The sequence below is a fragment of the Anguilla rostrata genome, chromosome 6 (assembly GCF_018555375.3).
Source record: "Anguilla rostrata isolate EN2019 chromosome 6, ASM1855537v3, whole genome shotgun sequence".
In the NCBI taxonomy this organism is placed as follows: Eukaryota; Metazoa; Chordata; class Actinopteri; order Anguilliformes; family Anguillidae; genus Anguilla; species Anguilla rostrata.
The window spans coordinates 22,186,035-22,199,541 of NC_057938.1; the positions used below are offsets into that span (position 1 = coordinate 22,186,035).

At 42.3% G+C, this 13,507-nt stretch overlaps 1 protein-coding gene across 1 annotated transcript in view; it reads right to left on the reverse strand.

Moving 5' to 3' along the window:
* Positions 1–274: 274 nt before the first annotated feature.
* The window catches only part of LOC135257956 (disks large homolog 1-like), a 155,908-nt gene continuing 142,675 nt past the window's right edge, over positions 275–13,507 (reverse strand). The window contains exons 16-25 of the mRNA XM_064341168.1: positions 12,041–12,217; positions 10,946–11,012; positions 7,953–8,049; positions 5,889–5,930; positions 4,145–4,195; positions 3,747–3,848; positions 3,284–3,456; positions 2,773–2,882; positions 1,764–1,855; positions 275–1,334 (exon numbers count right to left, since the gene is read on the reverse strand). Coding sequence (XP_064197238.1) covers positions 1,228–1,334; positions 1,764–1,855; positions 2,773–2,882; positions 3,284–3,456; positions 3,747–3,848; positions 4,145–4,195; positions 5,889–5,930; positions 7,953–8,049; positions 10,946–11,012; positions 12,041–12,217 — 1,018 coding nt within the window. The 3' untranslated portion in view covers positions 275–1,227. The remainder of the gene's footprint in view (positions 1,335–1,763; positions 1,856–2,772; positions 2,883–3,283; positions 3,457–3,746; positions 3,849–4,144; positions 4,196–5,888; positions 5,931–7,952; positions 8,050–10,945; positions 11,013–12,040; positions 12,218–13,507) is intronic.

A 13,507-nucleotide genomic window follows, 5' to 3' on the forward strand; every position in this document is an offset into this window, starting at 1 on the left:
GAGGGTGGGGATAAAGAGGAGAACTAGCTGCCATGGTTACTCAATTTCTGACTGCTTTGTACCAAATAATGTTACCCTACCACCAGGCCCCACTAGCCCTCTGAGGACTGTTCATTCCCCCATTTAAATGTGTTTGCATAAAAAGGAAAAGAAATGATGGAGGAGGTGGTGGCAACGTAAAGGAAATATATTCATATTTATAGGTTTATATTTGTTCATATTTATATGCTTTAGCAATGTAAAGAAAATAATTTCCATAGTTGTAGTGCTTAAGTAAAGCTCAATATAGACTTTATTATAACAAAATAGGAAGAGGGTTAAACATCTGTTAAAATCTCAGTGTACAATAAATCCTTAAGAGTTTTTGCATTGGCATTTTCCTCCCTACAAACATTTGGACATCTTTTCAGAAATGGCCATTTGTTTTTCTCATGGGCGTTAAGAGCTCTCCAAAGCACCTAAACTTAAAACTATCAAAGATTGTGGTCGTGAATGAAGTTCAACGATAAAAGGACAGACAACACTTTCAGAAACCCAACTTGCCAACACCCCAACACGTACCGCGTGAACACGTTTCTGTGTAGTTCAAAGTGATGAAAAAGAATGGCCGTTTTAACATGTACTCAATGACAAGGTTACAAGTAAAAAATAAACATGAATACAATATGCTGAAAAACAAGACTACGCCTAACTCGCTACAGGAACAAGACTATGAAAAAACTGGGAACAGTATAAATGAGAGAAATAAAGCTGCAAACAAAGAAATGTTGAAAACATGCTGTTAAAGCTATAACGTGCAAAGTTTTGCTTTCATTTTAGAATGACCCAAATGCGTGAGAATGCATTTCCTATTTCATGAAAAAAATCTAGAGAAGTTATAAATATACACAATGCATCTAAAATTTTTATTTTTTTGCAGAAAGTCACCTCCCTTAAACATTAAGGAATTGTACCGTCAAAACCCTATTTTTTTTTGTCGCTGGTTAGGTATTACCTCTTTCCTTGATCAGTGGTGATCCAACATCACTCCTGAAGAGACTGCTAATGTTAAATGTGGGAGAGTGTGTGGGGGCCTGGTGGAGGTTATGACCTCTGAACCCTGACCCCAGTCATGACAAAGGGAAGAGGGGCAATTTGACTCCAGACCTTTTGGTAGTGAAGCCAAATGCAGCAGGCTAAGTTGGCTAAAAGAAAATAAATTAAGTTGAAGAAAATCTTCAGCCTCCTTCATAATTTATCCTTGGCTGGTACCCATACACAGGGCCCAGACTGTTCCTCGATGATCTGTTTAACCTGTTCGTAGATCTCTTCCAAGGTGTCCCCTTGAACAATAGCTGAAAAAGCAGACCAAACAAATCCATCAGTTTGTTTTCCACATCAACCGTCATGCCCTGGCACGAGATTGGACGATGAACAGTTGAGATAGCAGAGCTCGTACTGGCAACAATAGTGTCCTGGGGATTAGTGTTACACTCCAGTACCAGAACATACTGCAGTACAGCAACATACACACAACATACATGACAGCATGTAAAGCGGGGCCAGTTTAGTACACAGTGTTTGTAAAATGTAGTTTAACATGTAGTCTGCATAATATGAGGCAGGTATAATATGCAGCGTTTATTATATGCAGCCTGCACAACACTGACTCTGAATTAGGCCACATTGACACTTGTCTTTTTGTTGCACTGATCTACAGCATGTGTAATATGCATTGTGTAATATGGAGGGTGTGGTACGGTATGTGAGTAAGAAGTATTCACCAGTGAAGTTCTCTGTGAACTCCTGCTCCAGCTTCATAGCTCTGTCGAAGGTCTTCCTGGCCTGCTCCTCCGTCAGCCTCTTGTTCATTTCCCTGGATGGAGGGGACACAGAAGACTCAGGCCCTGTTCAAAATAATATCCTGTTCCCAACACAGCACCGAATGCCAATGGTCAGGTGAAATTAGTGGCACTAATAAATATCAGGAAAAAAGGTGTGGGGGGAAAAAAGGCTTTTGATCCGATAGTATGAAATAATATAACCCAACCTGCGCTTCAATTAACCCAATCTGCCTGTCTTTGGACAGAGGAGGAAACCAGAGGAAACTCATGCAGACACGGAGATAACGTGCAAACTTCACACAGAAGTTTTTTAAATGGTTTCTTTGTAGTTTTAAATCGGAACATTCAAGGAATATTGTTAGTGTCTCCAACGATGCTAATCAAAAAGCAAATGCGAGTAAATTTGATGGACTGTATGTAAGGACGTTTTTATTTTGAAACTTTTTCCATACTTGTGTAATTCATTTACACTTTCACCAAAACATTTGTTTTTCAAATGTTTGGTAATATTTGCATTTCACGTTTTGTTTTTGAAAAAAATAATAAAAAATGTCATTTGCACTGAGCAACTCTGCTATGCGTCCTGACCATTTCCTTATTCAGACTTGACCACATCGGTAATGGATGCAATTCAGAACTCATTAGAAACCCAGTATTTTAGCTCCCAAGTGGCCTCACCAACTTTTGGGATTATCGAGAGAAGAGGGTGATGGGAGGCACTTCAGAATGTATAATTCCCCGATACAGAACTGTATGTCTGGTAAAATGTGCCTTTTGTTGTATCTGCACATAGATGTGTGCAATGTGGGTACAAAATACACACAATATATACAGTATGAAACTGAAAGACATCTCTTGAATGCTAATGCAATGCATTTATTTATGTACTAGATATGGAAGTTGGATTCTTTGAGGTAATGAATAGTGACAAAAAATGTGTTTCACTTACATTATATTTTCCACAGTTTTTGGTTTAATGAAAACTGCAATTGGATACAACTGTGCGATTTGGAGTCTCTTAATGGCGTTGCCTGACACATCCAGGATGCAGTGTTTCCCCTGAGGAGAGAAGACACGGGTTCAGATACAGTACAGAGCGGTGACAAATCCTTTCAGACGTACTGGTGCCATTCACACGGATGACGGTGACAGCTCCAGTGTGGATCCAAGCCTGGCGACAATCCTTCAACAGCAATCGACATTTGTGCTTAGCCTTGAATTACAAACAGATGCAAGTGTCAGTAGTTTTCCTCGCAAAGATTCGTTTTGGTTGACTGCTGAACTTTCCAAACTGCATTAGCGAAGAAAACAGTAGCACTCACATTTCATCATGAGTCTGCATTTAATTACGACTACGAAGAGTTGTTGAGACGACATGTTTGTAAACGGTGCAGCGAAGAACTACGACTGACTGACTGGTTGACAGAAACATCTCCGTGACAGAAGATGGCGGCTCTCACCTTCTCGGCCACCTCGCGCACGGACTGGACGCTCGTCCCGTACAGGTGGTTGTTGTACTGGCCGGCCTCGATGAACTTGTGGTCCTGGATGTCCTTCTCCATCTGCTCCCGCGACACCACAAAGTGGTAATCCCTGGAGTCCACCTCGTATTCTCGCTTCGGTCTGGTCGTGTCTGAAACACGAAGGTGCGCCGTGTCACCGGGCCGCTACGTTCACTAAAACCCCAAAAGCTGCGGCCCGCTCCGCGCCTCCCAGACGGGGCTGGCAAGAGGCAAGGCCAGGATTGGATAGTGGAGCACGGAGCACACTGCACACTGAAATGTAGCCATGTGTGACATGCTCCATTGTGCGATTGGGGACATGCTATTAGTGGCTGGAACCTGAATGGATGTCCATAGAGGTGTTACTCCGCTTAGGAGCAACAAATCGGCGAAGTGACCCAAAAAATACAATTTCACTCACGGGGTACGCAAGATCCAAATTTGTCAGGGAATTCCGAAATCAGATCGTCGTTTACTCGGTCTTTCATGGGTCCCAGGATGATTACTGGACGGCTGTAGCTCACTGGGAAAAATAATCAGACAAAAACTATGTAATTATAGCATCATTCCCACTTCCTGTGAGCGCTAGTTTCTACTCACGACTCATCAATACAGTACTCTACAGCAAAAAGACCAGACACAGGCTTCACTACCAGGAAAATAAACATCACACAATTTAAGTAGAACCAATCAAAAAGTAAAAAAAAAAAAAAATAAAAAGTTTTTATTAAAACTTTTAGTATAATTACTATGCTCTAGTCACTCCTTTGCATGAGCTCACTTCTCAAAGCGTGGACTGAAAGGTCTGCTGAAACGTACCTTCCTGCTGACTCACTGGCTCATAAGACAGCACATATTCCTCCTGGCCACCTGAATGCAAACAGGACACAGTGTGTGTTCAGGGAACAAGCATTAATATTAACATTAATATAATCTTCAGTGAATGGTCCAGGCTGATGGCGTATAGTTTGTGTGTCAACGTGTTGAACTGTGAGAAATGTGATGCTGGTACAACAATACCCCTGTGATACATACAGTCTGAATAGTGTGTAAACTGCAAGCAGTAATTTTTCTGTAGTTCACCTGCAGTACCCTAGCTACTATGTATTAACAGAGTGGGAACTGCTCACTAGACAGTCTGGATATTTCCTTTGCTTTAGCAGTTTTAACAATCTTATCACGTAAATGGAATGGAAATGTTTTTCCATACACACATGCACAAGCGCATAAGCAAAATTTTGTAGGAGTGCATCGGATTCATTTTTTAAAACATGCAGATTCAGGAACGCACAACCTCCCCGAAATTGCAGATACCTTTTCTGGAATAAGATCATGCACTAGTTAAGATTATTCACTGGTAGTCTTAGTCTTCAGAACTGTGCTGTACCAACAGGTTTGAAAGTTTTTTTAATAAGCCGATTAATAGGTTAACACGCAAAGAGCTACAGCCATGAAGCCAATGTAGACGGCTCTATTTTCAGCCTGTCATAACTGATAAATGCTAGCTCACACTAAAGCGTGTGCTGTACACACTACATGAGTTTTGAAAATCGGCACCAAGTGAGTGAAGGGGATGCTGCAATGGACTGGACAACAGCAGAATCGTAGGTGTTGCCATGACACACCCTACTAGTTTTCAATCAGGGAGTTGTGTCAGCACTGCAGGACTCAGCCATATCTGAGAAATACAATGGCAAACGCCGGAGGGCAATTAACGTAATTAAATTATGGCTAATATTATGTAGTGTGTACCTTGGATGACTGAGCAATATAAAAAAACTAATAATGCTAACATCTGAGTCATTACTCCATTCTTGGGCAGTGACTATCGCATTTCTCCTGGAAGCAAAGGCTTGAAAACGAATACTCAAATGACACAGCTGTGAAATGATGTGTATCATAAACTGCATTATATACTAATATTGTTTGGGGGCTTGGTGTAGCCAGGTTTAAAGTTTATGAAATAAAGGGCCAGTTTCATGGGTGCAGATTAAGCTTTGTCCTTCATGAAATTCAGTTTTGTATGGAGAATCTCCATTCAAAATTGAATTTTAGTCTACGGTTAATCTTTGCCTGCCGAACTGACCCACAGGCTACTTAATTCACCAGTAATACGAATGGTTCGTTCATATTCAGTAAAGAGGGAAATGGGAATACTCCACTGCAGCGAAGGGACGCATATGGGGAGTGTTGTCATTGAGACGTGCGCAACGATCAGTCCCAATGTTCTCAGTTTAACAAGACAAAAAATAGAATGATTTTTTTTTTTCCAGAAACAAATTTTCCCGAGCCAGCAGGAGTCACGTGCAGTTGTTTAGGAATGTATCCAAAAACAGCCGGAGAGCATCAAAGAGCCAACGGATGAATATGCTTCCGGCGCCGCACAGAGAAACGGAGCTGGAGAGGGCCTGCAAATGGCCGACCACGCGTCCGTGGCAACCGCTCGAATGTTAGTGCTGTCCGTACTGTGCAGAACGGTGAGAAAAGCAGGAGGCGGGAGCCCAGGCAGCGAAGAAAAGCAGGAGAGAGATGAAGAGACTGATGGAAGGAAACACAGACTTACGGTAGCTACTTTCACTATCGCTGGCATTAGAGGTTACATGCTCTGAAATCATAACAAAGGGGAACGTAAGCACCAACACAGAGACATCCACGAATCACAGCACAGGTGGTGACATCAACCAAGGGAAAAAAAATCAATTTGTCCCAACAAAGACCAGGAAATGGCAGGAGGTGGGGCCCTGATTTAAACAGCTGAAAGGCTTTTAGTTTACTGTGAGCAAAGACCAGGCCATCACATGGGCACAAATATCACAGTACAATTTCAACAGTGTGGTTCACGATGGAAGTTACGTGAAACACACATAAGGCAAAGCTGTTCAAAATACAATAACAATATGCATTGCCCTTTTGGGGGGTTTATTTTTAAAAAGTGAATAAAGTTCACATTAGGTGAAACATAAGTGTTATGCACACCCTGAAATGTGACTTGCTGAATGGACAGTTTATCACAGTTAACCAATTTGTTTCCCTCAACCTTTTCTTTGCCCACAAGCAACTTATTACACCCACAGAATAAACAGCAGTTACAGGACTTAGAGGCAAGGCTTCGAGGCACAGTTATCAAAGGACAGTGTAACCGCTGGAGGACACAATGTGGCCCCGTAACAGCTCCTCATTCCCCACACAGGCCAGAGCGCATTAAACATGACCCCAGAGGTTCTGCCCCGGCGCAGAGCGGATCTTTCCGGATGACAGCTGACACCATCTTCCTTCTGCAGCGTCAGGCGCGGAATACATTTCCGTATCGAGCGGCGCAACGCGAGAGAACACCGCGTTTATGCCGCAGCGCTGTGCTTCTCCGTCAGAAACGACAGATCTGTTTCGTCAACATAACACAGAAACCCAATGTCGCCAAGACAGAACAGCTACTAGTTACGTTGCCGCCCGTTTTCTAGATGCATATCCGGATATATTCAAGAACAAAATGTGCCTAGGGATTTCTACTGCTAGTACTCAGTCAATCAATTCATCTGTACTTTGTATAGGGCCATTTACGATCAATGCTGTAATACATGCTTCAGAACTTCACAGGGGACAATTTCCAAAGGGATAAAAACTCTGTGTGGGGAGAAAAAAACACACTAACAAAATAAATACAAACAGATAGTCAAAGCAAAGTGCACACACACACATGCTGCCTGTGTAATCTAATCTGGTTGTTGGTTCAGCAAGTGCTAGATCCCCTTCAGCAGAACATAGGGAAGCAGTAGCACATTCTCATGAGCTCCTGCATGTGGGGAGTGCGGCGTGTGTGGCACTTCCTTTCTGGAGCCTGTGAGTGCGCTACGCAGGTAGGATCTCTGGATCTCAGAGAAGGAGAGAGGACGATGACTGGACAGGTTCCTGAGGCTGATTGGATCTCAGAGGAAGAGAGGGACAGTGATTGGATGGAATCTGGAGGTTGGTTGGATTTCAACGAGAGAGGGGGACAGTGATTGGATGGAATCTGAAGATTGGTTGAATTTCAATGAGAGAGAGGGACAGTGATTGGACGGAATCTGGAGGTTCACTGGATTTCAGTGAGAGAGGGGGACAGTGATTGGATGGAATCTGAAGGTTGGTTGGATTTCAAAGATAGAGGAGGACAACGATTGGATGGAATCTGGAGGCCCAATGAGGTCGGAAGGTTGGAATGGAGAGCAGAGGGCGGGGGCCGAGGACAAATTGGGGAGGGGCTGAAGGACTTACTCAGGCCTTTCGATCCCATGTCGTCTGGGATCTCCTGTTGGGGGAGGGGAGCAGTCGGCAGAGAGAGCACAAGCAGGAGAAACAACCACAAAAGAACAACTGTTACTGGAATATAATGAGGGGTCCAACCAGACAGACACAAGGCCCCAAGCTGCAACAGACCTGGGGTTCTGACTCGGCCCGTCAACCTGAACAGAGCTCAACACGGAGGAGGGAGCGCCCTGAACACCTCCGGTCCTCCTATGGCCAAGGCAAGAGACCACCGGCCGCACCCTGTGTCCGTGTTACAGCGTCGGGCGGTCCTGCCTGGCGGCGCCAAGCTAACTCTGCCCTGACCTGCCGGCGACCGCTAGCGGTTCTGTCCGAGTCTACTTACGCTCGGCATCGCTCGTTTCCTGCTCGCTCTGGTCCTTGTTCTTGTGGAAAGAGAACTTTCGGGAAAAGAGGCTCTTTTTACGCTTGTCATTGAATGACTGTTGAGGAAGAAAAGGGGGGGGGGTAAAAGATAAAAGGGGAGAAGAAGGGGTGGGGGGGAAGTTCTAATGATGTGATTTCATGGAAACCAAAGGTATTCTACTGAACTGACTCTGTTGCCATGCACACTTGACTGCTCCTCTCACATGCAAAGGACCATCTATGGTAAAACCATATTTAAAACATTTTTTAATGAAGTGACTATAGGACAAAAATGTTTCAAAATGGCACATATGGCACCACTGAAGGTTTACATACAGGAGAGGTATCAATAAAGGGCCTCATTTATCTCATGAATGAGGGTCTGTGCACATGAAACTGTCATAAGGCCAATCAAACAGAAAGAAGGAGCCCAAAAAGCCACATTTATTAAGGTTGCCCAAATAACTTTGAACGAATTCCAAAATAAACTACAGATTATATTTGGTGCAGATATTTGGCATTTCACGCCAAAATTACCAAAGCTTCCTTTTGTAGGCTATTTGCAAAAAAGCAATCTTTGCTTTTCGGCTAAAAAAAAACACGTACATCGTTTAAAAAATGTACCGAATGTAATGCAGCTTTATCCATATACATATTGTGGCTTATCATTGAATGGGGAGCCATTTCACACTGTGAAATATTTTGACAACACTTATTAGTCTTATTAATAAATAAAGAAATAATACTTGGGTTTAGAAATGAATTACAGTATGATAATGTTGCGATTAGCCTGGGGATTTTTGAGGGAAAAAAAGTGTGTGTTGTCTGACTGATAGTTTCCTCAAAATAGCCAAGACATGGCAAGATTATTGAGAATCTTTTTTAATTTATTCTTGTTTTGACATTATTGCGTGTTCTGACTGTTCAAGTTTTCTACCACAACGAAAAGTGTGTATGCAAGGTCAACATCTTAGCTACAATCACGTTCATGCTGGTATATTCCTTACTCATCTGATAAATGAGGCCCACGTTTTCAGAACTTCACTCAAAAGGTCCCTTTCTTTTTTTGTCATGAATGGCAGCAAAATCAGTTCAGTGTGAGAACTTATGGAATGGATTCCAATTAAGAACAAAGAATCTCTTTAGCCATCTTGCCAAAGAAATGACAAACAGAAAACAAACACGCATAAGCCAGTGCAAAAGGAATGGGAAGAGGTACCATATCAGGCAGAGATGGAAAAGTCAAAGCCCTGAGCTTGTTACGAAGGTCAGAAAAGCCCCAGATAAAACAGTGGTACCCCATGCACTGCCAGAAATCAAAATTATTCGCATGCAGTGCAAGTTTAGGTTGTGGAATGTATGGATGGGGGAGGTGTGGGTGTAGTGCAATCATGCTTGAAATGTATCATGCAATGAAAAGTTTAATTCTAGTCATTTTAACCTGAGCCTACGCTGTGTCCAAGAGAACTGCAATCCTGTGGTTATTTTAATTTTGCAGTGTCTGTGCCTATTTAAAATGGCATGATGGGAAGGAAGCCTGGTTCAAGAGACCGGGATTCCCATAGCTTTTGACTGCAATAAGTCACAATACAGTCTGTGCATTTAATAATACTACATTTGGAAATAGATAGTTCCGTAATCAATTTCAGTCAAAGATAAAACGTCCTAAATATTCACATTCTAAACTGACATAGAAGCCAACAAGCCTTTTTCTGTATGCGTTACGGCATGATGATTTCTTATGTCTTAACAAATGAACCTGTAGCAAACGCAGCCAACCAATCTCATCAAGACCATCTACTGTGGTGTGTGCCTGGTATAGTGCACACCAAGCCTGGGTTTTACTTCAAATATGTGTTCACATTATTGTATAAATACTGCATGATGAATATATAGAATTTCTTTCACTGAATAAAATGACCGTGAGGTACGAAGATCTATATAATTTCATTAGTGGCAACCCAAGGACTGAGAGTGTGTCGTTGTTGCATGTTATAAAGAAAGCACAGGGAGCGGGTGAGGGAAGAAAGACTGGATTGGCAGAAATGCACCGGTTAGCGCCGAGGAGGGGGGGGGGGGGGTGAGCGTAGACGGCAGTCTCGCGTCAATGGCAAGCGTATTTGTCCTTCGCTTTCCACTCAACGTTTCATGCATACTTTTAGCGCCGTGTTAAGACACACTGGGCGGTGTGCACAGCTCAGGTTCCGGGTCGGTGTGCAGTTAATGGAGAAACGTTTGACGGACAGGAGCGTCTAGTCTTCAACACATGCTGTTACCTCGCCTTTCACAAGCAGATCTTTAGTCAGCGTAATAGATTAGTACATTAATTGTGGTCGAGGGTGCAACAACACATTTACTATGGTAACCATCAGAATAAAACACAACCACAACAAACATTTCACACACTTAATTACACGTTAACAGAATGAACAGTCTATACATTTATAATCTATTCATTTATTTATATTATAATGCAATGCACTTTTCACACTATAATTCAAATTCCCTTAAGAAATTTGCAATATCCATGGAGAAGATCAAAAAAGGAGCGAAAAGAACCTTTGTTCAAGGGAAGCAATGTTTGAACCAGTCAAATACTCCTATTTAGCCAGAACAGATTGTACTGCAGGTCTACGTTTTAATCTTTTACATGTATTTTAATTCATTCAAATGGGAAAAGGACTGGACAGTATTTTACATTCAAATGTCACACACTATAGTACTGCTCCCTCAATAAACTTATTAAGATTAATGTATATATCTGCCTTAAGCATACATAGCAGTGCTACCCCTCTACTACAGCACACATTTAAAATTCAGTCCATGTTATTAGAGATGGAGGCAGAACTACTTAACTGACAGGCAAATCAGGTCTAAGACCATGTTCCCAACGCCTTATTTTCTGTCAGTGCCCTTTCTGTATTTGCCCTTCCATCACAAGTACGAAAGAGAACGGTCTTTTTTGGTGCTTACCCCCTTCTCTCTGGACTTGGGGTTGAATTTGACCGTTTTTAACCTGGCTCTCTCTTTCTTCTCCACCCTGCAAGCGAGAAACAGGAGGTCAGTGATGTAGTATTCGCAATAAGCACATCTTAAAAGTAATTAGCCAGTCTGGGGTAACATTAATGGAGGTTGACTCCGGTTTCCACTCCAGGTAGGCAAAGCATTAAGACACCTACGCTGTTGCGAGTGCCTGCAGAATAACAAACTAAAAAAAAAATGTTTTTAATCAATTTAATACGTCATGACGTGATGTTCTCTTGATACAATTTCACATCTGGATTCAAATGCGCATAATCGCTGTGCTTTTTGCGATGGACGCAAAGAGAAAGTAGCCTCACTGCATTTATCCCCAGGCAAAATTTAATCACTGTATTCTTCTGCAAAATGTAAATTTACTAAATGAAAAGAAAGCAGCTTTAAGAGAACCGCACGAGGCATCCATGTTTAGGCTAAGGGCGCAGGCTTGTTTAGGGGCGTAAGGCAGTAGTTTCGGAGGGGCGAGCCGCTATCGAACGCGTTCGGACGGCACTGTAACAGAGCCCCGGCGCTGCGCGGAGAGCCACGGCTCACATTCCGATCGACAGCACAAAAACAGTAACACGAGGCGCCCCGTTAAATATTTCAGTACCGTCGGGGAGTAAGGTTCCTCTTCCTGGCAGAAGCCAAACCAATGGGTCTCGTGGGGAAATCTAATGCTAGCTATGCTCCCCGCCCACACCATGCATAAAAACGTCTTTGAATCTAATTTTCTGTCTCCAAATGCTCCTCCACTTTTCATCAGGGTATGCATGAAATTTGTTGTCTGAACATTCCAGTCTTGAGGGAGTAAGGGAAGGACTTTACAAAGTCATAGCACAGCAGCCATGTTCAGTAAGGTGCTGCAGTAATAACAACATCAACAAATGTATCAAGCATTTTTTATCAAGCACCTGTCATACAAATCTTTCAAAAAAAGAGTATTTTCCAAAGAGCAGCACAGATCTCAGTATGAGGAAGTTGGGAAATGTAGTTTTATCGAAATCGACTGAGGTCTATGAGGGAGGGTTCGGAAGGAAGAGGACTCGCCTCCGTTTGCTGGGAATGACGCCGACCTCCTCCACCTCCCCGTCCGCCGTGACCTGTCTCGCCTGCCACCACTCATCGTCCGAGGCGTTCACCACGTGCAGGACGTCCCCGAATTTGAAGTTCAGGCCCTGGCTGGGTAGCCCGGAGTCCTTCGCCTTGTCATAGTCAAACAGAGCTCTGAGACCAACCACAAAACACAGGCAGGTTAGTTCAATGCAGTCAATCAATCAATCAATCAGTCAATAAATTGAATTTTGATATAGTACTCAACATAATTATCAAGACAGCTTACATAGCACATTTCATATGAAAAATTCAAATATTACTGGATCAACCAACGGAATGAGACCAAACGACCAACAGGATGTCCAAATGAAGAGCCTTTAACTGTACATATTTAATGGAGGGACAATATGATCACAGTCCAAGGCCTTTGCTATCTTGTAATAATTGGTTCTCCACTATGTCCAAGTACAGTTACTGTTGTGAACAAATAAATGAGAACACCACAGTGAAGGGTTTGGGTGGTTCCATAATGCTGTGTGGAACACTTTCCTATGATTTGGATGTTTGGATCCATACCTTTAAAAATCAAACTCAATGTCAAACATTAACATGATGCTCGAGAGAAAACAGCATGCACATTTCTCACACAAGACGAAGAATAAACGTTTACTCTGGGCATAGAAACATAATGTTTCTGCATTATAGCCTATCGGGGTAAAAAAGGAAGGACAGTTGCTGCCACATCACACCACATCACTATATAGTATTATATCTTTATTAATATGATTTTGAGTCAGTGATTAAAGCCATAATCCATTTCCATGCAACAATTATATTTCCCTTTATTCTGGATCTACCTATTTCCTCTTGATCTTTACAGATTAAGTTTTATTTTAATTTAATCAGTCTGTTGTCACCAGTAAACACGGCAGAAATAAAAAACAACATTGCTAGTACAAACACACTGACAGTCATAGAAAGATGCCAAGCCTCATAGGATGTACTGGTAGCTACCTTCATTCAGCAGAACCTAGCCAAATGATGTCATGAGCATAATGAGTTATATAAAGTTTTCCAGGAAATACTCCTGAAAATATTTTATTTTTAATATGCATATTTATGAGATGAACATGGTAACCTAATTATATACAGAAGAGTCTGGGAAGGTTTTAAAGTGGTTCTTGTCCGTTTTAAAAATGTCACGAAAAACCAGAACATATTTGTGTATTCCTCCTGCAAATTCAACTGACCGTTTATGTATTCTTATGACAGATCAGATAACGGTCTCCTTGCCATTATAACTCCAATAACGGAAGGAGAAGCTCAATTATTTAAATCAAAGCTATTACTGCTTGACGTGCCCTGTCTGTAATAAGAGCATATTTAGTAGGCGGCGTGGCCCTTGAAGTTCACCAACACGGCGTAATGAAAAACTCATGGATAGTTCCCTCAACAGAACAA